This window comes from Fomitiporia mediterranea, assembly GCF_000271605.1.
Source record: "Fomitiporia mediterranea MF3/22 unplaced genomic scaffold FOMMEscaffold_18, whole genome shotgun sequence".
NCBI lineage: Eukaryota > Fungi > Basidiomycota > Agaricomycetes > Hymenochaetales > Hymenochaetaceae > Fomitiporia > Fomitiporia mediterranea.
Genome location: NW_006760403.1, coordinates 64,622 through 86,705, shown reverse-complemented (window position 1 = coordinate 86,705; position 22,084 = coordinate 64,622). Strand labels below are relative to the sequence as shown.

The 22,084-nt window shown below is 46.9% G+C and overlaps 8 protein-coding genes across 8 annotated transcripts; 3 read left to right on the top strand and 5 right to left on the bottom strand.

Moving 5' to 3' along the window:
- Positions 1-14: 14 nt before the first annotated feature.
- Positions 15-1,583, top strand: FOMMEDRAFT_97508 (uncharacterized protein; the record flags this gene model as incomplete). The annotated part of the gene is made up of 9 exons (XM_007271587.1): positions 15-232; positions 293-365; positions 426-449; positions 511-611; positions 681-841; positions 920-969; positions 1,045-1,313; positions 1,381-1,418; positions 1,504-1,583. The coding sequence occupies 9 exons, from the start codon at positions 15-17 to the stop codon at positions 1,581-1,583; spliced, it is 1,014 nt and encodes a 337-aa protein (XP_007271649.1).
- A 301-nt stretch (positions 1,584-1,884) lies between these two features.
- On the bottom strand, positions 1,885-3,629 carry FOMMEDRAFT_149324 (VAMP-associated protein; the record flags this gene model as incomplete). The annotated part of the gene is made up of 6 exons (XM_007271621.1): positions 1,885-2,838; positions 2,899-3,024; positions 3,100-3,215; positions 3,293-3,353; positions 3,437-3,528; positions 3,587-3,629. The coding sequence occupies 6 exons, from the start codon at positions 3,627-3,629 to the stop codon at positions 2,329-2,331; spliced, it is 948 nt and encodes a 315-aa protein (XP_007271683.1). The 3' UTR covers positions 1,885-2,328.
- A 490-nt stretch (positions 3,630-4,119) lies between these two features.
- FOMMEDRAFT_23873 (Pkinase-domain-containing protein) lies at positions 4,120-6,607 on the bottom strand. Its single transcript, XM_007271511.1, has 9 exons — positions 6,084-6,607; positions 5,803-6,019; positions 5,464-5,723; positions 5,285-5,416; positions 5,074-5,234; positions 4,946-5,020; positions 4,648-4,889; positions 4,485-4,584; positions 4,120-4,429 (listed from the first exon to the last, which is right to left on the bottom strand). Exons 1-9 carry the CDS (start codon positions 6,521-6,523, stop codon positions 4,389-4,391), a joined length of 1,668 nt encoding a protein of 555 aa, XP_007271573.1. The 5' UTR covers positions 6,524-6,607; the 3' UTR covers positions 4,120-4,388.
- Positions 6,608-6,862: 255 nt separating this feature from the next.
- On the top strand, positions 6,863-7,898 carry FOMMEDRAFT_162143 (uncharacterized protein; the record flags this gene model as incomplete). Its single annotated transcript, XM_007271619.1, has 4 exons — positions 6,863-6,996; positions 7,057-7,135; positions 7,202-7,390; positions 7,467-7,898. 4 exons carry the CDS (start codon positions 6,863-6,865, stop codon positions 7,896-7,898), a joined length of 834 nt encoding a protein of 277 aa, XP_007271681.1.
- Positions 7,899-7,986: 88 nt separating this feature from the next.
- FOMMEDRAFT_162142 (peptidyl-prolyl cis-trans isomerase) lies at positions 7,987-10,448 on the bottom strand (the record flags this gene model as incomplete). Its single annotated transcript, XM_007271618.1, has 10 exons — positions 7,987-8,203; positions 8,258-8,617; positions 8,669-8,784; positions 8,841-8,956; positions 9,007-9,337; positions 9,396-9,572; positions 9,608-9,713; positions 9,765-9,852; positions 9,912-10,214; positions 10,277-10,448. The coding sequence occupies 10 exons, from the start codon at positions 10,446-10,448 to the stop codon at positions 7,987-7,989; spliced, it is 1,986 nt and encodes a 661-aa protein (XP_007271680.1).
- A 355-nt stretch (positions 10,449-10,803) lies between these two features.
- On the bottom strand, positions 10,804-12,169 carry FOMMEDRAFT_114522 (uncharacterized protein). Its single transcript, XM_007271617.1, has 2 exons — positions 11,292-12,169; positions 10,804-11,237 (listed from the first exon to the last, which is right to left on the bottom strand). The coding sequence occupies exons 1-2, from the start codon at positions 12,140-12,142 to the stop codon at positions 10,979-10,981; spliced, it is 1,110 nt and encodes a 369-aa protein (XP_007271679.1). The 5' UTR covers positions 12,143-12,169; the 3' UTR covers positions 10,804-10,978.
- A 1,388-nt stretch (positions 12,170-13,557) lies between these two features.
- FOMMEDRAFT_137212 (DUF221-domain-containing protein) lies at positions 13,558-18,365 on the bottom strand (the record flags this gene model as incomplete). The annotated part of the gene is made up of 14 exons (XM_007271616.1): positions 13,558-14,899; positions 14,967-15,157; positions 15,208-15,224; positions 15,285-15,389; positions 15,443-15,538; positions 15,643-15,687; positions 15,738-16,062; positions 16,113-16,200; positions 16,251-16,285; positions 16,339-17,807; positions 17,865-17,998; positions 18,051-18,077; positions 18,133-18,270; positions 18,325-18,365. 14 exons carry the CDS (start codon positions 18,363-18,365, stop codon positions 13,558-13,560), a joined length of 4,053 nt encoding a protein of 1,350 aa, XP_007271678.1.
- Positions 18,366-19,148: 783 nt separating this feature from the next.
- On the top strand, positions 19,149-22,084 carry FOMMEDRAFT_149320 (ras GEF; the record flags this gene model as incomplete). The annotated part of the gene is made up of 6 exons (XM_007271615.1): positions 19,149-19,167; positions 19,222-21,317; positions 21,371-21,479; positions 21,533-21,658; positions 21,712-21,823; positions 21,882-22,084. 6 exons carry the CDS (start codon positions 19,149-19,151, stop codon positions 21,982-21,984), a joined length of 2,565 nt encoding a protein of 854 aa, XP_007271677.1. The 3' UTR covers positions 21,985-22,084.

The window sequence follows — 22,084 nt, the reverse complement described above, 5'->3', positions numbered from 1 at the left end:
AAAATTCCTCCGTCATGAAATTGTTTTTGGTCTTGTCAGCTTTTCTACTGTATACTCGCTCGGTTCATTCGTGTTCACTGCAAGAACGGAACATTCAACCAGACTCTACTTCATTCGGAAAAGTGCTCTCAAATCCTAGTCTATCTTTCGACTGGGATGCGATTAAATACGTTTATGCGTTCGGTGACTCCTATACATTCGTTCAAGGCACACACGGTCTCGCGAACTTCAGGTATGCACTTAAAGAGGTCCAAAATCGTAACCATCTACTTTACTGAGGAAAATACGACAGCTTCATTGGAGACCTGCAGAACATCAGCTTCACCAAAGACGAACTGCTAAATGACGAAATAATATTCAGAAACGTGTGTCTTCTCTCTGTCACGTTAGTCCAGTTATTCATATCTCAAATACAAATAATGTAGACAAGCTCGGATGGAGCTAACTGGGTAACCGACTGTTCTGGCTTGTCAACTTGTCAAAGACTAAATTCTTTTCGCGTACTTATAGATTGAGTTCCTGACTGGATGCTTCAGTGGGAAACCAATCGATTGTTCTCCTCGTCAACTCTGGGACTTCGCTTTTGCAGGAGCAGATATTGATGGGAATCTGTCAGTCACCATCCATCAAACAAACCACCTCAATTCTCTGTCTGAAGACTTATGATTACTTTTGCATAGTCTTCCTTTACATCACCCATTCACCGTCCCATTAGTCGACCAAATGAAACAATGGGCCACCTACGCTGCCAGCTTTCTTCCTCGTCCAAAAAAAGACTCGCTTACAGTGTGGTGGATTGGGATAAACGATACTGGAGACTCGACAGGGAACGAAACTGTACGTTACATTTTCCCTTTCTTGGGTTTGTCGTATATTATATATGGAGATGAAATTGATATTGGAATAATTTAGATTACAGACTTTGATGCTTTCTATGCTAAGGAAATGGATTCGCTCTTTGAAGCTGTTGTACGTTCTCCTCCCTATTTCCCACCTCTCAAAGAACGATTCATTTACTTTATGTCGCATTTCCGGCGTCGAAAGGAACTTGCCCAATCGAAAGGCCTCACAGGCACTCACCTCTTCTTGACCGTCCCACCCGAAGAACGTTCACCATCCGGTCTCTACTCTTCCCACGCAGAAGAGCAAAAGTCAAACATCATCACTTATAACACACAACTCCACACTCGTGCTTCGCAATTCGCACAACGTCATCAAGATGAAGAGACAGTTGTACTCTTGTTTGATGCACATGAGTGGTTTAACTTTGTTCTAGATAATGCAGAGATGTTTGGGTTTGGGGATATTACTGGGTAAGTTACTAAGTGTGAGGGAAATAATCCAGTGTATGCATTTTTAAATCTTATTTTGCTATTATAGGTTCTGTGAATGTTCAGACTCGGATTTCTTCTGGTTCAGTACGTACTACAAAACACCCGTTTGTTTGTCATATACTCACTGACATCAAACTCTTTTCCTGGGCTGTTCTTTCTGTAAATGTAGATACAGGACACCCGACAGAACACACCCACCACCTCTTAGCTTCAGCAATCGACCATTTCCTCTCCAGTATCTCAACTTAATTGAGTGTATAGTAGAATTATGCATCAATCATTACTGTACTCAGAGTTGAAATCAATCAATAACTAAACTTAAAGTCGGAAAACTAAAATCTCACAAAAAGGAAAGGCTGAAATAAAACACCAATGCCGCTACTATCTTCACTAAGCTAAGCAGCCAGTGCAACATCTCCAAAAGCAGCAACCAGTAATGATAAAAGTATATAATATAGTATATACACCTGCAACAAAGAAAGACAGAAAGAAAGAAAAAATAATGATGGTGCTATTAGCTACCTAATTGCTAAGAAAAAAAAAACCGGGCAGGGAACAGATTACAGAAGCAGTAGCGACAATAATAATGAAAAAAACGGCGGATGGTGGTGGAAGCTTTATGAATATGACTGTAACTATGAATATGACATGAGAAGCTGGAGAAGCACCACATTTACTGTATTTCTCAAGCCTGTCATAACATGAAATGGAATGCAACACGTTCGGAGACATGACGGTACGAGTTGTCGGAAAAGATACGATATAGGTCAGGGGAGGAGGGGAAGAGTGAAGAATGACCAACGCCATATAATAAGTGAGAGGGAAAAAGAGGGAGAAAAAAATAAGTGAACAAAGGAATTCGAAAAAGGGAAGTAAAAATAACCGCAAGTCCTAAATTTAACGGAGAAAGGGCCTACATCCATATCCACCGATGCACCGACCAACTGAAACTCGTCACCAACAATACCACATTCCAGAAGTAACGGCAACAAACTCAGAAGAACATGTACGTCAAAATGAACACCACAAACGCAATGATACCTACAACCTGGGGCGATATACCCTCTTGCGATGCATTCGAGCTATCAACCATCGTTCCTAAATCTGTCTCGGATGCACTACGATCAGACAACACCGTCATATCATCCGACTTTTCTGACCGTACGCGCCGCTGGCGTAGCCCATTGTCATCCGCTCCCGGTTCTGGGATCGACTCAAGGAGATTACGCAGGCGATTGATCTCGGCTTGGGCTGCGGTTAGTTGAGCGCGGAGCTCGTCTTCGCTTGACATGGAAGGCTGGATTACGGGTGCGGGTGCGATTGCAGGAGGGATGCGCGATGTAGCCGGATGCTCTTCGACGTGTTCAGTGTCTTCCGGGACGGCGTAGTCACCGACAGCCGGCGAAAATGCACGCTCGAGTGGTACTTGCGGCTCAATGGGCAAGCCGACTTCCGGTCTCCCATTTGCGGCCTCGGGCTCCTGGCGAACGGTATCATAACGACTCTGCGAAGAGAATACACCTATGAGATCTCATAAAGTATGAGAAAATGGAAGGAGATATACCGAGTGGTCAACGAATGAGCCTGGACCTTCGTCTTCTTCGGGTAGCTCCTGACCCACTGGCGGCAAGTAAACGACCTTAATCTTCTGCGAGTGTACGTCCGACTCTTGGCCATCGATGTTATTCCACTAACAACGACAAGGCCCATATAAGTCAGCAAACAGACCACACTCAAACAATTAAAAATGAAAATTTAGACGTACGAGCTCTTGTAAAGGCATCGCCTCCTTTTCCTCCGTAATAATCGTACTCTGTACAAGGAACTTGTCTTTACATTTTGCATTCGCGGGAGGCTCTTCTTTCATCGCCTGAAGAAGTACTACAGAATGCCGTGAAAGGCGAGTGCATCAGATGACACACAATGACACATACAAGCCACGAGGAGACCGCACGTACCCTGCACTTGAACGCTCTGCCCAGGCTCTATCCGTCCGGAATTGGGACGCACGCAGTACAGCTAAGAAGTGCATTTATTTCACGCGAGTCAGAATGTAGTATAGCGAGTGAGTGAAAGAAGAAGAAGAAATGAGAAAGGGATACCTTGGGCGCTGTTGTCTTGACTTTAAACGCGACTGGTTGCTCATTGGGGTTCTTTACTGTGAGAACACGTTTCACGAGTTGTGTCAACGGCCCTGTCGAAGAAACGATAAGCAAATTTGCAATAATGAGAAGATGACGAGGGAGACGTACTGTTGAAGCCTAGCGATGAGGATGGTTCGAGGAAGACAGACATTTGTATGAGGAGGTGGTGGTGAAGGAGCAACTGAACTGGGCCTGGCTCACTCCTCTGACGAACACGCTTTGACGAGGTTGCCGAATAAGGAAAGCGTCTATCGCTCCGTTTTAGCCGAGCGAAAGGCCAGCTCATCCCGCTTTTCATACATCATTCCAATTTCATCACTCGTCTTCATAAGCAAACGTGATATTCTTTTCCTTTTAGATAGATAATTCTCATGTACAGTTTGTCAGGACAATCGGTGCTTCTCATGATTATCTGTCTGCCAAATGTAGGTCCAGCGGGAGATCTTCAGTTCTCTTTCAATCCACACAATCCCCACCTTTCAACAAAGATAGTTACTAGGATATTAGCGATTCAGTCTACGGAATCAATTTGACACGATTCTCGGAGGGTTGCAACGGACATGCTGCATAGGTGCATCAGCGGCGTGTTTTCTCACGTGTAAACAGCACTTCTTGATTTCATGCTCCTTATATCCAGACAACTAGTATTCAGCATTAGAGTACGACAGGCGTGATTTTTTTCAAGTGAGAATATTAAATCCAATCTGTACGCGACTATATCTGTGGGTTTCCTTTGAAAGCAAGAATACTAGGAGCAATGAAGGTAAACGAGTGAAGCAGCGATTAATCTAACGAAGGTGTGTATGATGCGTGGACGAAACGACGAATGACGTATGCAGAACATGAGTGGAGATCCGGGTATAGACCAGTGATAACCAAAGCGAAACACAAAAAGGGATATAGATTTGATTTATGGGCTGACATTCATGTTGGTGCCATTGTAAGAGAAGCCTAGTGGAGGACTTGAGACACAGATACGAAGGAAGAACAACCAAGCCATGCTTACCTGCGAACTGCTCCTGGACAGTCTGTGAAAGCTTCGAACCTTCCACAACACTATCGAGCGGCTCCTCAGAGGTGAACACCTCGTCAAAATTGGACACATCCTATCATTTGGAGAACATACTTTTAGTATTGTCTTCCAAACTATGAAAAGGAGAGAAACGTACCACAGCACTTGCGACCTTAGGCTTGAACGGCGGCTGGATCTTCTTTGCAAGCAGCTTCGCAAAGTCGATATGCTTGTCGAAGAAAGGATGACGTTTGATTTCCTCCGCGCCATTGACGCCGAGACGTCTGCTTGGTTCACGCGAAAGTAGACCAGTGAGGACACTACGGGCCTCAGGACCGATGACATCGCTGAACACCAGTGGGTCATTCACGATTTTCTTGTACATGATATCCGGAGTTTCTAAAATGCGACATCAGCGGATTTCGAATCAGGCATATATGCTGGTCACCACTTACCACTGTAGAAGGGTGGAAGGCCAGACAACATTTCATACAAGAGCACGCCAAGTGTCCACCAGTCGATGGTGCGGTCTGGTATATTGCCATTAGCTTATAGTCAGATAGCAGGCAATCGAGCAACTCACTGTAGCCACTTCCGTTCAACACTTCAGGTGCAAGATATTCCGGCGTTCCACAGAATGTGTTCGTCGTGTCTTTGTCCTTCATGTTGAGCTTGCACAGACCAAAGTCACATAAGGCAATATGGCCCGTATAGTCCAGAAGGATGTTTTCTGGTTTGAGATCGCTAGAATGCAGTTAGCAATATTGTCGATTTGATCTCCCTGTTTTACTAACCGGTAGACGACGTCAAGCTCATGAAGCTGTTCAAGGGCTAAAAGCAGTTCGGCGGAGTAGAATCGGCTCCGTTCTTCGTTGAAGCGTTGCTCCTGCTGGAGATGATGGAACAGCTCTCCACCATTGACGAACCTGCGATGCATTTAGTACCTAAATACTCAGAGTAACAGCCTACTAACGCAAGAACGAGATAAAGCTTTTGTTCCGATTGGAAGCTAAACTTCAAGGGCACGATGAATGGATTATTGACACGTGCTAAAACAAGCCTCTCCGCAAGTGTATGCGTAATCTCATTTCGCGACGCAATATGCGCTTTGCGGATTGTCTTCAAAGCATAAATTCGTTGCGTATCACGCTTTCGAACTTGCATGACTTTCCCAAAGCTTCCCTTTCCAATGACCTTGAGAAGTTCGAACGAATCAATCGTCAGAGATTGACCCTGTTGCGCAGATCAAAGTAAAAAGGTTAAATAATATGAAACGCGAAACATACACATGAGAAACGAGAGATAGACATACGGTGCTCGGCGTGAACGCGACGCCAATCTGGATCTTCCCCGATCCGCCTGCTAGGGTGTACCATTCATTTTCCGGACTTAGGTTGTCAAAGTCCGGAGTGAATTTGATTCCGCCCATGAAGATATCGTTGCCCATATCGTCGCCTTCTGCACCTCGTTTGGGTCTCTCTGTCCGTAAATAGCATTGTATCGAGATTTCTGAGATCCGTGACACGTCGCTGTGAAGGAAGATTAGATTGAATTTTCGTCTAAGGAAGATGAAAAAAATTGATGAGTGCTTACAAGTGAGTTTGGTACATGTAAACTGGCGACTCGATGTTTCCTCCCAAAGGTGTAATGAGCACCTGGTTTACATCGAACTCCATGACAAGATACGGAAGCCACCAGCATTGCACCCTCTGCAGACTATCGCGGTTGCTCCTTCCTCTATTAGCTAAACGCTGCTGCGTCACACTTGACGGGGACACGGACGCAGCAACCTTAGCTTCTGCACTATCCAGCGCTGACTGCACGGCAGACGGCACAGAAGTCCCAGAGGGCAGAGCAAAGCCCTCTGCGGACGTAACGCGGATGGTCAACATACCCGAAGTACGCTGTGGTGGCTCGCCATTCGGGTTACCAGGCGTCGGCGTGGTCGACCGACCCATCTCGGCGTCCGCAGCGAGAGCATTAGAGGACGGCTTCGGGGACTTCTTGCCTAGCTTCCAAGATATGGTAGTCATGGTTGTAGTCTTAGATGTGGGTGATGATGATTAAAGCGAGACCTGCTCGAACGATGATGAGAATGAGAGTAAAAAAAGGGAGCGTGGTGAGTACGTGGTAGGAGTAGTAAGCGGCAAAGGTCTTTTTGACGTACAATTATTATTTGCTTGCTTGAATAATGATTCATTTTTGTGTCGATCTAGACGCGCATATATATAAATACGGATCCCGTCGGGCCAGCTTCCTTCCTTTGAATACTTATTCACTTCATTTTCTCTGCCTCCGACTCGTACGGCCGCTCTCTGCGCGCCATTACTCTCCCGAAATTTTCTAGGCAGTGTCTGGTTTTGTACTATAGTATGAACTCTGAAGTGAATGGAATCACTCTTGAAGACCTCATCCAGCGAGTAAACAAGCTTCTGCGGTTCCCGAAGTCTTCCCCCGCAAGAAGAGAATTCGCTGCGAATCTCTCCATCGTGGCACTCGGGATAAGGTAACACCATCAACAGAAATACGCAATAAAGCTTATTATTGACCGATGTCATGGTCGTAGAGTGGCGTATCTTATTGACACATTCTCTCCAGATGAAGGAGAAATTACCTTACAACGATTATTAACTTCTCTGCGTCAGGTATATTTAACTACGTCTCATTCTATTCAATTAAGTTGTCATGTTCAAATTTCTAATATCGTCAAGGAATCTTCATGTTTCAGAAACGTCCGTGTCATATATGCAGCAGAGCCTCAACAATATCTTTTTGTTAACATGCCTATGCTGCGTGATCGGGCACAGTCCTTCCATTTCCCGAGCGATAGAGATCCATCCGAAGCTAACTCACCACTATACGATACAGTATTTGTCCTTCTTGACCGAACGGAGGTACTAGTAAGCAGTTTCATCTAGCCTTGGTGTTTCAAACATACCTGGTTTCTGAGACTAAACGATAATTAACGAATTAAAGATACCGCCTCCCTCAGAAGTCATTCAAATCGTCAAACAAATCGCTGAAAGCTCAGAAGATCCAATCTCACTTCCAGAAATCCTGACAACAAAAATACTTGTCCCTCTATCCGGCTTTCTGCTTGAATATCCAGTTGCTTATGTCCCGTCATCAGAGACGTCTTCAAATTTCTTGGGAGGTGTTCCATTGGATGTGTATGAATGCACTATCGATCTAAAAGGTACACACTCTGGGGAAACCGTGAGAGAACACACGCTTCTGAAGTTCTCGTGCCCCGCACACCTTGCGGCGACTTGCACCACTCTGGAACCAACCCGAGTTATCGGAGAGCTTGAACTTCGCTTTCGAGATCGCCTGACGAACACAACGGACAGATCGAGTTCACTCAAGGTCACTCATTCGGTGGTCACGCAGGACAGAATGGCTCTCTAGACGACGGTGATCGCCCACCATGCGCCAGGATATGCAAGGCTTTGATTTACAAGACAAAAATAAGGAAGGCGATGAACACGACAGGCATCTACTCGACTTCTACGTTGATGATCTTAATATCCTCGAACGGTTTGTCCAGCTTGTTCGTCTTCACGTTCTCAATGGCATGTACAACTTCCAAGCCTCGAAGGACACGACCGAAAATCGTATGCTTGTTGTCAAGCCAGGGTGTCGCGGTAGTGGTGATAAAGAACTGTGATCCGTTCGTATTCGGGCCGGCGTTCGCCATACTCAACGTATACGGCCTACAAACGCGTCAATAAAACAAGAAAAGGCATTGGAAGGAGACATCGACCTACCTATCATGCCTCAAAGCACTCGTAAACTCATCTTCAAACTCCCTTCCCCAAATCGAGTCACCACCCGTACCGTCACCAAGAGGATCTCCGGTCTGGATCATAAACTTCGGAATAACCCGATGGAAAATAATACCCTCGTAATATCCGCTGCGCGCATGCCCGACGAAGTTCTCGACTGCCTTAGGCGCATGTTCTGGAAAGAGTCGTATGTGAATGTCACCCTCGCTGGTGTGTATCGTTGCAGCGTGTGCAATTGGCGATGGTCCGCTAGCTTTTACGGGTGCTGCTGAGGCTGTCGTTTGTTCGTCGCGCGTTGGCCGTTCGTTGAAGACGTCACGGTCACCCTGATCTTTCATATCCCTGGAAAAGCATCAATATTTGCGGCACGGAGTCGATAAACGATCCACGTACTCTGGCTCCGTTTGAGTGAACATATAGAAACGCTGTCGTTTATACCCAGTGCAAAAAAGAGTCGGATCACGGGTTTCTTTACTAGCAAGGATGGGATTTGCTGAAGCAGCCATTGCCTTAATGAGAACGTGAGTTTTTCTTAATATCAGCCGAATTAAATGCCCAAACATACGGCGGTGGTACGGCCTTTCTTTGCCGGCGCTCCTTGATACAGGCTCAAGTTCATCCATCGCACTGTCTCGTCCTTTCCTAGCAAGCGAACCACTTTGTTCGTTACCGTGTTTACCACTACTTGATGTCAGCGCTCGAATGATCGGTGAAAGAGACTAACAGCGGACCTTTGATTCCCAGCAAAGTCGGGTATAATACAAAATTGCCACTCTCGTCCCAAACGGCATTTATCCATCGTCCTGGTACTTTACCGTCAGGTCCAGGTAGTTCCAACTCACGGTCAACAGCCAATCTACGCCCGAATTCCATATCTTCAATGCGATAGATCGACGTCCCGGCCTGCTGCATGTCCTGTATCGCCCCCAATGATTCATCATATCGCCTTGTGAGCTTTCCAGAGATGAAGGAAAATATGCGTATTTGGCGATCAGGAAGCGAGAAGGTTACGAAGGAGTTGTTGTCTGGCGACAATACAATGCACGTTGTTGTGGCTTTTGCCTACAGGATAAGGTCAGCTTTGTGAAAAGAGTGAAAAAAGAAAATTTGTGGAAGTCACCTTTTTGAACTCGAACAAGTCCGTGGAGCTTTTGTACTCCCACATACGAGGTACATTTTTCGGTAGTTCGAATGGCTCAAAAGGTTGCCAATATTCAATGAACCCGTTCTCATCAGCCGAAACGACGGTGTCGTATCTGTCGTTGTACTTATCCACCGCTCTAGTCAATAGTCTCGCCTTTAGGGTCACTTGAGGAAGGACCATGTACTCACTGTCATAATGTGAACAGGGAACCTGTGGACCTTGTCGACGACGAAGAGGGGTTTGTCATCGCCTCGTCCGTCGTAAATACGAATCACGCCAGAGTTGCTTTCTGAACTGTGCAGTTTATAAATAATGTGTCGATTCAAAGAACATTCATGTACTTACACAGCAAGTAAAGCCTGTGCTTTTCCCTTACCATGTACCCAACAGCAGCAATGAGGAACGAAGCCAAGTTTAATCATGTTAATCATGTCTGTTGAAAATCGAAGACTGTTAGTGTCATAGCAAAGTTCATAGAATTCATCAACCCACCGAAATTCACGACATCAAACACCTTCGCAGTCCCATCCTCAGATATACTTGCAAAGAGCGTCCCATCCACACTCGCAGAAACGCCAGTAACCTGCTGCAAATGCGCACGGTAATGCTTGACGAATTCAATACCAACTTCCTGCTTCTTCCACAATTTGAGATGTCCATCAATCGAGGTGGTTATTACGAAGTCTGTTCCGCGAGTGACGACGACGAAGTTGATGACATCGCGGTGCATAAATGATTTCGCGTAGCGATCTGCGCTCGGGAGATGAGAAAGGTAGAGTTTCTCGTGCGGAAGGACTGGATGTGCCGGTAGTTAATCGGCTTGGTCAAGTCGTACACATAAATTGTATACTACTCACCCTTCCTTTTCTTCTTTATCACTTGAGCTTCGGGAGCATCAGCAGGCATAGGCATCGGCCCAATGTCGTCGTCGCTGTCCTCCGTCACATTGTTGGAGTTGCCATTCGCTTCGTCTTCCGCGGCGGCATCGCGCTCACGCTTTCCCAAGACAGAAGCCTCAGCGTCGGACATTTCTTGTTCTTACTCTACGCGTATCAATCGTGTCAAACAGTGACTTTGGCTGCTCAGTACCGGAGGAGACGCTGGTCAAGGTTCAAACTTCAAACCCAAAGGACGCGTCGAAACTTTTGTTTCTCACAATTCGCGTCGATCACCCAGGGTCGCATGTTTATCCTATCCAAATAAACACCCAAAAAGATGTATATATATTCTACTGTGGACAGATGCACGACGAGGAACCGGAGTACAAAAACTGTAGTACTATCATGACTACACTAGAAATCAACTTGGAGTAACAAGCACGGTTGCGGTACAACTGTAGTAATATAACATTTAAACATTTTCTTTCATCAACAGGAAATGGTCATATAGGTAAAGTCGGGAGAGAGAGAGCACTTGGGTCAATCGAGTGAAGGAAAGGAAAAACGATAAAAGCAGGTAAATAATAAGACAAGTCGACTTCAGCGATAACACGGGCATGGAAAAGCAAGACACGAGCCTCCCAAGAAAAGAGGGAGTATGTATGCGAATTGGGCACATTTTCAGATGAACTCTTCGAGCTCGAGATTTCTGTTGCACGTTTTGAACTCCTCAGTCTGTTGTCCCCAGGCCTTCCAGGAGTCTTCATCGAGCGGAGCGGTACGTCCAAAGTCAATGAGTCGGAAACGCCTGTGCATTTTGCTACGATCAAAGGGCGAATCCGTGAGCGGGCCAAACTGCATAAGGATATTCCGTTGAAAGACCGAATTATGCAAATAGCCCGCTAAATGAAGACGCTTAATCAAGGAAAAACACTCTTGTCTAATTTGCGTATTAAATAAATTCAACCATTGAAAGCGACTGAATACCACCCACCTATCGTCTAATGACAGCTTTTCCGGGTTGACTTGTACGCCGCAATGCTCGAGTAGCAAGATCGGACTCATGTACTTGCCGCTTTTTATCGGATCATTCTCTTTGTCTGGTACATAGTAGCCATAGTACTGGGGAACAACGGCACCAACTGGTGTAGGGTCGTGCGTAGGCGGAATGACGTTGTAGCCGTTCCAGTGCTCAGACATATGGCTAGGGAACTTCTCATAGTTCTCCGCCTCATTGCGTAAATGGTGTTCATGACCACCGATTCTCTCGTCTTGAAGCGACAGCTTTGCAACGACACTGGCTCGATGACTGGGTGGGATAGGTACTCCCTTATCCAAGTGCTTGCAGAAGGGCGGTTTATTTTGTAAGTTGCCCTGGAGTGTATGGAGGCGTTCATTAAGAGGTTTCCCTTCCTCATCTAAGTACGCATACTGAAATTCTAAGCCGTTGCCTGTTTTCCGTCTGCCGTTTATTTCCGCCAGTTCAGCGGGTGTCATCTTGCTACGCCCTTCATTCTCTTCGCTAATATTTTCAAATGCACAATCAAAGCATGTCGTCGGCAGCGTTAACATTTCTCGAGGCAGCTCCAGTTCCGCTTGGTAGACGTATGAATGATGCCCTTGACCAATTCGCCGTCTCGGTGAGATGTATAAATGAGCGACGGGACAGTCGTGAGGGCCGCCCATCATCATCAGCGTACGTTCCGAGGAAGGCCGATTCTCATGCTTTACATCGCTGAGCTGGAGATGGTAAGTACGAATAATGTCAGGTTTGCTACCCCACTTGTACTCCTTGCGGTTAATCCCGTCTTCATTAGGATTTGATTCGGAGCGATCTGTGTCCATAATGAGGGCATTCCATGGATCATGAACAATAAGTTTACGGGGCAGCTCAGAGAGGTCGAATTTCCATTGAAGACGTGCCAATGGCGCACTGAAGGGACGCAGTGGCCATGGATATGGATATTCTGAGGGAGCAAAGAGTGTTTGGTCGCCCTTTTATCATTACGCGAAGAACAGCATGTGAATTGATAGTCTAAAATTATTTGAGATAGCAGTGCTTAAATACTTACCGCTTCCGTAATGGATCTATCAATATCCATTGGTTTACCGACTTTGCCGCGCCAGACGGCTTCTTCGAGAACTTGAAGGTATTCGCCCATGTCATACACTGTAAGCCGACGAGGATTATCTTCCTTGTCTGCCTGCTCGAGATTGCTCTTTGCCCAGTCCAGTTGACCCGCTTCCTTCATCCAAGAAGCAATTCTACTGCTGGTCGCTATAAATCGACATTCCAGTTCGTGCAAGAAACGCACGATTTTTTTTTCGTATACTCACAGATCGAATGTACTCCTGGGCATGAATTTACCCAATAGAAGTCGTACAGTGTTGATCCCCATAACCAGGCCCCTGTAGGTGACACTTTAACATTAAATGTAGGCATGAATATGACGAATATGACAACCATTTCCTGTGTTCTTGCCTCCACTCCTTGTCCTTGGCATGTCAACTCCATTAGGGGAGCTTGGCCAGTGTCGGAAGATGAACCGCTCCTTCCAGTGATGTCCACCCTTGCCAGTTGTCCGGCCACCCTGTTCCCAGTTAAACCACTGGATAATCTTGTTGTAGGCCTTGTCGGTCTTCCTGAACGTCTCAAAATCAGAATTTGCCAGGTCTTGTCGGCTTGGTATCGATATTGCTACGGTTTGTTCCCTATAACTCGAGCTCTTCTTCTTGCCTTTGTTAAAATCGTCTTCGTTGTCGGACATGACTGGTGGCAACAAAGAAAGAACTGTATAACTATTATGCATATACAGTACTTTGTCGTCTACTTTTGGAATGTGGGAGAGTATTTGTCAGACTCACAGAAAAGAGCATACAGTGTATGTATTGTCATCATCACGTTCATAACATTGTACAAGACAAGATAGCAGAAATTGGGCCGAACTCGTGAAAGGGGTAACTGTGATAGTAGGAATCAATTTTGCAATCCCAAGGAGGGGTATCATTCACAAAAGAAAAGAAAAGTAGGAACACATCGTTGTGCACAAGAATAAGAGAATTGAGTGTGAATTGCAGAAGAAAATCTGATTGGCAAGAAAAAGGGCCAAACAACGGAGGAGCAAGCGTAGTTCTGAAGATCCATAGAAATGAGATATCGAAGCAATCGAGGAACTTAACGCAAGGGCTCACCCTGTATAAATACACATTATGCTGGTGACCTAAACGAATAATGAACTGCAAGAAGTGATGCGTGATAATTAAGATCCCCAAGGAACACGAGAAAACATCCAAGATGTTAACCAGGAGCGGGTCGACGGTACCTCCGTCTCGTCCTCGTTCTGCTTCTCATTGCGACGTCGACTCTCTGTTGCATTGGCTTCTTCCGCAATGACTTCACCTACAACTACATCCCGTGTCGTCACGGGCGTCGACGCACCCGAAGCTGAGCGGGCCCGAGGATGTGACATCGCGAACGAAACACGTGAATGCGCATGAACTCCTATAATGGTATGGCCTGTTTGTGCCACAAATGCTGACGTACTGCGTCGTCGAGGAGGAAGATGAGGATGTTGAGAGGCAGATGCTGGCTGTGCGGCAGAACACGCCGATACAAAAGACGGTGTGCGACGTCCTATTGGGAGTGGAGTATCAAAGGTTTTGGATCGTGTCTGCGAGATGCTTCGGCGGCGAACATCGTTACTGCTACTTGTGTGTCGAGTCAAGAGGCTCGGTCGACGCAGCGACCGTCGACCACTCGTATCTTCAGCGTAGTCGACGTCGCTTTCTCTGTGAATATTCTCGACTCGTTGAGCAATTTCAGGCGGCAAGTCGATGTCCTCATTACCACTGAGCTCACGGCTCATCACCGTTCTAAGAGGACCCTGCTCCGAGTCGGGAAGAGTCATTTCATCGACGGACACAGATGAAGGTAAGTCGGCCAGAGCAATGCCGCCTTCGATCCATTCGCCAAGTTGCCCAAGACTAGGATCACTGGTGAGCGCCCGGAACACGTTGACCGTGTCATCTAAATTTAGTATCCCAACCGGATCGCGAGGCAGCCAGAGGTGATTTGTTACGGGACGGGTGTAATAAGGATTGTCGTATGGGCGATCTAGCCGTGCCGAATCATCCCATGCAGGGTGCTTCTCGTGAGCGGTCACCAACGGATGCCTGCCGAGTTGGGCTGCAAATGTCTGTGGCGAGCTTTGGGGGCTTGAATGTAAAGGTACGCCGAAATTGAGGTCTGGCATTGACTTCATCGGCGCTGGGACACTCGCTTCCCAGCTTGGATTACGAATTGTGCCGTCCCAAGATTTCAGACGTTTTGAAGGTCTTGCCTCGTCGAACGGAATAGGCTTATGCTCTCCTCCAGCTCCCATTTGCTGCGGAGCCGCGGAATACGTGAACTTGAATCCCTTCGGAAGTTTCCAAGTTTTGAAACGCGCCAGACTTGAGCCTCTTACAAGCTCTTTAGACGTCGAACTACGCTGACTTTCTGGAAGCTCGGTTAGAGGAGGTTCTGGAGGCTGTATACCACAGACAACATGTGCCTCAGTGATGTCAGCAGTTTCAAACTTCGATCGGCAGACTCGAGTAAAGCTATAATGGATTGCATCAGTATACAGCATACAACCAAAATTTTAAAAAACCGAATTTCGTGGCATACATGATCTTTACAAGCACTGTAACGGCAATCATAACGGCAGTCAAAGCAACGTGAACTTCCTTCTTGTTGACACCCATGAAAGCCATGAAAATGACCTGGGCAAGAATCAAGCCGTCAAGCGAGAAACGAACTAGTCGAATGAGTATGAGGTTGCCATTTCCTTCGTAATTCTTGGCGTAGACATGGAGTAACTATGAAATGATGAGACAAAACGTAACTGAGGTATCACGGTATGACAAACCTGGTTCTTGATTACCACTGTAATATCAATGAAATCCATTCAAAAAATGAAATAGACAGCGTAAATACGTAACTTACCCGTCTCAATCGCGAAGTAAAGCACAACAAACGGCATCAAGAGGGGATTGAGGACAGAGAATACCAGCGTCAGGATAACGATCAAGATATGATTTGGTAACCAATCTACGAGAAAAGCATCAATCGCAAATTATACCTCCCTAGATGTAGGTACTTGCAATAATAATTGAAAGTCCGTGGCCGGATCCCAACTGCACGTTTACGAGGGGTCATTTGCCGTTTCGTTGAAGGGTACGTGAAGAGTGGAAGCTTTGCTTTCGTTAAGCATGCATTACAATGTTTCGAAGACGGGACTTACACCGACTAGAAGGATTGATTCAGTCACAACTTAATAGAAGAAGGAATGGCAAACACTTACAGAGAATAAGTTCTATTCCACCGTGAATGGCAGCCGTAAAGATGACTATTGTCATCATGAGCACAGCAGACGTTAAACGTAATAAAATGCCTTACACCAGCCAATATAAAATGGACCAGCAATGGGAAAGCTTTCGCCAATGACAGTCAGAACATCCGTACTCGACTTGAATTTCGTGAAAAACGATTCAAGAGCGGTAACACCGACACAGAAAAAGACCAGGATATTGGCAACGAGGAACTTGTGGTAACGCGTGAGGATACGATCGTGCAAAGCGGATAACGTGCTAATAGTGTATGCCTTCTTTGCAATCAGCAAAAGAAGCAGAGGGATAAGCAGCACCAATAAAGACGTGGAGACGGTGGGAAGAAGTGATTGAATAAGTTCTTGAATGAATTCGTGTTTGTTTAGGAAATTGAGCTGAAGCGACAATGAGAATCAGCCCCAAAATATTGTAAATTGCTTCTTACCAAACCCGGAATCACTGTCGCAATATTATTTATATTCACAAGACCGACAAGAACGGACACAGGGATGATCCAGACAATAGTAAAAGCCCTGCGTGGCCAATAAGCAAAATTACTGCATATTATTCGAAAATTCCTCACCATACGCCGAGGTCGACAATCCAATCTTTCATGAGCTAGCAGAAACTGATTGTCAACAATGAAACGAGAAACTTGAGCACAGCCTTACCTCCGCCCTATAGGTTTGCTTCATGACTCTCACCCAGTCGAGGTCTTCGTAATCAGGAGCCATGCTCACCAAACACGCTAGTGGGTTTTTCGGGTGTACCGCAAGGAAACGACAGGCACGACGAGCATCATCAGGATGCGCGAATGTCACAAAGGCGGTGGATAATGCATCAAAATCCGTCGGTGGGCGAGAGCGCTGCTCTGTGATGAGTGACGTGAGGAGATTTACTTTGGCCGTATAGTAGTCGATCGCTGGCACAGCACGGCCACGAAACAGGGCATTTAAATGCACAAGAGGTTGATACGCATTTAAGGTTGACCTCGGTAGACTGAAAAGCGCTTCCCACACTGTAGGATGATCAGCCACAGGAGTCTCCGGCCGTTTCTCGGTTAACCTCTTGCATTCCTCGACTGGACGGACTACGTTAGGGAAGGCTCGAGACAGCCGAGATCTGGCTGATCTAAGGAGTTTGTGCTTATCCCTCATGCCGAACTCTTCAACATGAGGTCCTAATGTGCGAGTTAGTAATTCTGTCCTGTCCTCGGGTACCATCTCGTCTTCGAGTGTCGTAGATGCCCTCTCAAGGTCCGTCTCGACAGAAGGCTTCCCATCACTCCGCCTCCCAGTGAAACCTGATAGTCTCGACAAGCGGCTGGCAGCACGTTCTCTTCTGGATGGTCCGTAGTCTCTGAGGTCCATAGCTTCTTGCACTGCCGACAGCGCTTTACGTGCTAGGCGGATATGAGCCGTTTCCAACCTACGCATCATTTCTTCCCGACGATCCAATAGTGATGCAAGTTCTGTCATCTTTCGAGCGACTGTGACGCGCTCAATTTCAGGCTTGGTTCCCTGCTGAGCTTTACCCTCCATTATGGAATTCAATTCTTCGCTACTGGCATGCGACATAACTCCAGTCTTCCGCGCGCGATTGATTAAATATGAAATTAGCTTGTTGAGCAATCCCGGTTGAGTCGATGATGTGAGGCCAATCGACGGTTTTGCTAGCGGACGGGACATGTAATACTCAAAGTATTCCTTCAATTCCTTCTCTGAGCGCAATCTTGCCGGGACGTTCGCGACCATTACTGTCCGCAGTCTCAAACCCTTGTTTTCCTCCTCTTGCCCCAGTGAAGGCATGGCTTGAAAAGGATGCTGTGGATGCGGATGTGGAGCATAGTCCTCAATAAGTTCTCGATGAGCACGCTCCTCTGCCGCCCTTATAGCTTGAGCCCGGAAGTGGAATGCCCCCTTACTGATCCAGATGAGCGTTAATATCCAGGTGACCGAAACCCACAGCAAGAGGACCAAATGAATCCATAAAAGATCTCGACCACTGGCTGTTGATACAAGCGCTGAGATCAAGGCTCTTGTCATCGACTTTGGAGAGTACAGTGAGGAGTCGGAGAACTTCAAATGTATCGGCAAAAGAATCGCGGTGGTAGTGAACGTATGAAGAACGGAGTACCAGACTAAGTTATGTCAGAAGGACGCCTCAAGCACTTATAACAAGGCAAAGATGAACATACAGCATGCGCGGATGAACCGGCAATACAATGTCGCATCAACACCACGCAACTCGCCGAGTTTCGATTCCGGAAACATAATTACTTCCTTAACCCACGCCAAGGGCCAACCTCGCGGGAGTGGTGGGGACGGGTTCCTATGGCTTATGAGTGCATGATATTCCACAACGGTTAATACAGAAAACACACTTTGCCCATGAGCGACCTTGATATAGGCTAGCCAAGGCCAACATGAGTTCAGTACGTCCAATCTAGTATAGACTGTACGCACTAGCCAAACTCCCAAGATTCGACACTTCCAAGTGGCTCTTCCCGGTTCTTTCCTCGCCTCTTCCGTCTCATAAAGTCATGGGCGGTGACACAGATCAGGATAATGCATCCTGCGAGAACAGATTGATTAATCAGACCACTATGAGTTGGTGGCGGTTAGTGCGTTTATGCCTGTTCGATGCGATCTACGGACCTATAATCCCGCGCAAACGGGCGCTGCTGTAGCGTGGCCATGCACAAGCATGGGCGAGTAACGCACTACAAGCAGCCCGTGCGCAACGATGCGAGGAGGTTTGATGAGGGGCAGAAGCAAGCCAGCGTGCGAGCGGAAGAACTATGGTACGAGCACCAGTGACGAGCAAGCGTGTTCTAAAATAGAACGCCACCTGACCATAACAAGGCCGCGTCGATCATCCAATTTCATCCCCGCTTGTCTTTTCGAGTTGACTACCAGGCTGGGCTTGTCTCTTGACGATATAAATGGCTGCTGCTGCTGAGCTGGCTCACTGGACATCCGAAACACACCAAATGTACTGAGTATACAAATAGCGTTTTGGTATCTGCCCTGCTCTCCTACAGGCTTTACTATATCTGTCTCGTACACTACTCGTGAGCTTGGCAAAACGTTTGCTCGGAAACAGCGACGATATTATGTAGGAGCACTAACTTTGTCGAATTATACTGCATGTAATCGTCTGTCTACTAGAGAAACTAAGCAAGGCCTATTCTCAGTGGTATAAACATAATGTTTCTATGACGTGGTACCACATTTGGCGGCAAGGCCTGCGCTTCGATTGTCGAGATTTAATCCCCAGAACTTTGTCAACAGTAATCTATAACCACGACACACAATGTGGCCTGTGTCTGTGCGTGTTTAAGGCACATGATGTCGTCTAAGCGAGGTTGTTGCTTTGGTCATGTCCAGATCGGAACCACGAAATCGTGCACCTATATAAGCGCCAAAATTTTCCTTCCCGGATCTACCTTTTTGAAAGTCCCTAGTGTCTGTCGAACATAATGCCAGACGCATCCAAAGGTCAGTTTCACAAACCCTTCCATGCCAGACCAAAGGTACTCACGTACGCATTAGCAAGATCTTGTCCCCCGAGCATACAACGTACAGAACATGGCTGTCCGAATATTAGCAGGCCTCGACCACTCATAAAGCGTTCGAAGTCTATGGCCACCAGTATACGTAGCTCTTCCGCCTCAGGTGCTTCGAGGCCGTCGTCGACGGCTTCTACAATGAGCAAGTCTTCTAATTATGGGATGACCATGATGCAGACAATTATCAAAGCCCTCAACACACCTATTTCTGACATCAATTTCCTGTCCGACAATCGCTCTTCGACGTCCGATAGGTCCTCGATATTCTCACGGTTTCGTCGCGGTGATGACAAGCAGACAGTGGATAACGGTCAGTGTCTACCCGTGCCACACCTACGTCCCGCTTCGCACTTGCGACAGACCACGATGTCGCTCCTATCTGACTACAGCACTTTTCGCAGCAGCATAATGAGCGTGGGGAGTACTGGGATGGCCTCAGACGAGATTGTGGCTGCCGCGAAACGATACTATTCTTCCATGAAACAATACTTGACACTCTTCGACACTCTTCCCCCGTCCGTTCGCGACACGCTTGACGTACAGCGTATGCGTACACAGCTTGAGTTCACCGTTGATCTCTTGCAGCCAGTAATGCAAGAATCGCTAGATGATCAGACTGTTCTAATCCTTGACAACACTCTGATGCTCGTCAAGAACATCCTGGTGGATGTGCACAACCTCTTGGTTCAGCAGGCACATCCGGCCAGAGTAGTGCTTGAGGAAGATGAACATGAAGAAGACCGGTCTTCAGGTGAATGGTCTGGCCAATGTGAATACGAATATGAACACGATATACCGGGCATACGGATCTCCATACATGTCGATGAACCTGACGAAGACAAACCTGAACGAGAGGAACCTAATCCAGGTCCCAGTGGCCTTCGTCGAATGCGGAGCTCCATGGCGATCTTGGGAAGCATCTCAAAGGACAAGAACGCCTCCAACGACGCGCGCGGTAGCACCACCAACCTCACCGAGTCAGATGGATCTTCCGATGACCAATCGCATACACTGCGCGGAACATTCACAGAGCATTCTAGCTCAACCCAGGAGACACTCGTTGATCTATCGCAGAGTATCGAAGCCGTCTCCGCTTCCTTGGTTGCCTTCAAGTCGGTTCCTCTCTTCTCTTCAGGGAACCAGTCCGATGCATCCCTCCCGAGGCCTGTAAAACCTGCTGATACTATGGACGTCACGTACAATAATGACGGATCCCCCATCGCGATGTCATCCGCTGCCATCATAGAACAGTTGATCAAGGAGCTGGGCGCTCGGCCTGATAAGGCTGCTGTCGTGCACGTTGGTGGTTTCAGTGATGTAATTTTGTCGACTTTCCGTTTCTTCTGGGAACCTATGCAATTATTGGGATACTTGGAAGAGGTGTATGACGAGTCCTACTATAATGACCGGAAGTTGAGCGTCGTCCTGATCGTGCGGACATGGGTTTTGTTCTATTGGCTGCCTGAAGATTCCACGGCTGAAGGCGTCCTGAAGAGCATGCAGCGCTTCCTTGGTAGAGCGTTGGCCGACGGTCTCGTCTGTGTCACCATCATAGCCGACATCCTGAACCGCCTTAGGCAGTATTCCAGTAATAACAGACTCTCTGCGGTTACACGCGACGTATACCAGCTTGATTTCGAGGACATGCCAAGGCGACTCATTGACTTTCGTCGTGATGACTCCTTATACAAGGGACAGTTCGAGAATATCCGCCTCACGGGCTTCAATAACAAAGACGACTGCGTGGAATTTGCACGGCAACTGACTCTACGCGAATCTGCTTTGTATCTCCAACTCTCCGCTAGGGAAGTTATTAGCTGCTTCGTGCCGGGAGAAAAGGAGAAAAATGGTATCGCGAAGGAGAAGTTGGACAGGCTACGCGAGTTCTCGTGCACTGTCAAGCGCTGGGCAGAATGGAATGTGCTGAGGCGGACGACACCGCTGAAGCGGGCCAGGACGATCGCGTTCATGATGCGCTTGGCCAAAGAGTGTGTTATAATCCGGAACTTCAGTGCGGCCCACTCTATTCTCTATGGTGTATTATCCGTCCATCTGGATATATTGTTCCAGACTGAAGCCGTATGCATCCGATTGTGTGACGACTGTTGAACACCACTAAAATTTAAACACAGGAATTGTCGCCGAAGGCCAGAAGGGCCATGACTTATGTCTCGGACTTCTTCAAGAATAACCGAAACATCTGCATGGAGTCATCAGCGCAGCCAACAGTTCCAATCATGGGTGAGTAAAGTACCCAAAATTCATGAGGGTTTAATACTTACATGTACGTATAGCTGTATATTCAGGCAAACTCTCTCGCCTTTCTGAATTTGCGGGAGTGACGTCGAAGTCCAAAGTCGACGATTCTGTCGAATTGATAAACATCTCTTTCTTCAGAACCGCCACACGCATCACTTATGGTCGGTATTCCCCTATAAACGTTATTTTTCTTTGGACTTACGCATTGCTTTAGCCATGGAGAGCAACCAGCATCCCTACAAGTTCAAAGCATACGCCCCATTACAAGCGTTCATTAACTATATGCTGGATGCCGTCCCTGGAGAGGACGATATTCATGAGTTATAGTACGTCTATTACATATTACGGATAGTTAAAACATAGCTTATGACTTCGTTTCGTTAGTTTAAAAGTTAAACACGAAGAGCAGAACGGTTTAGTACCGACTAAGCCTAGTCTATTTAACCGCCTGCGGAACAATTCAATTGCATCTTTCCCAAGGTTTTGAGCTGCGTGTGGATGACGTTGCCGCGTCTGATCTACGTTGTAATTTTTCTGCAAAGCGATGATATTGCGAGTTCCTGATTCTCCCTTAATTCTAATTCCAC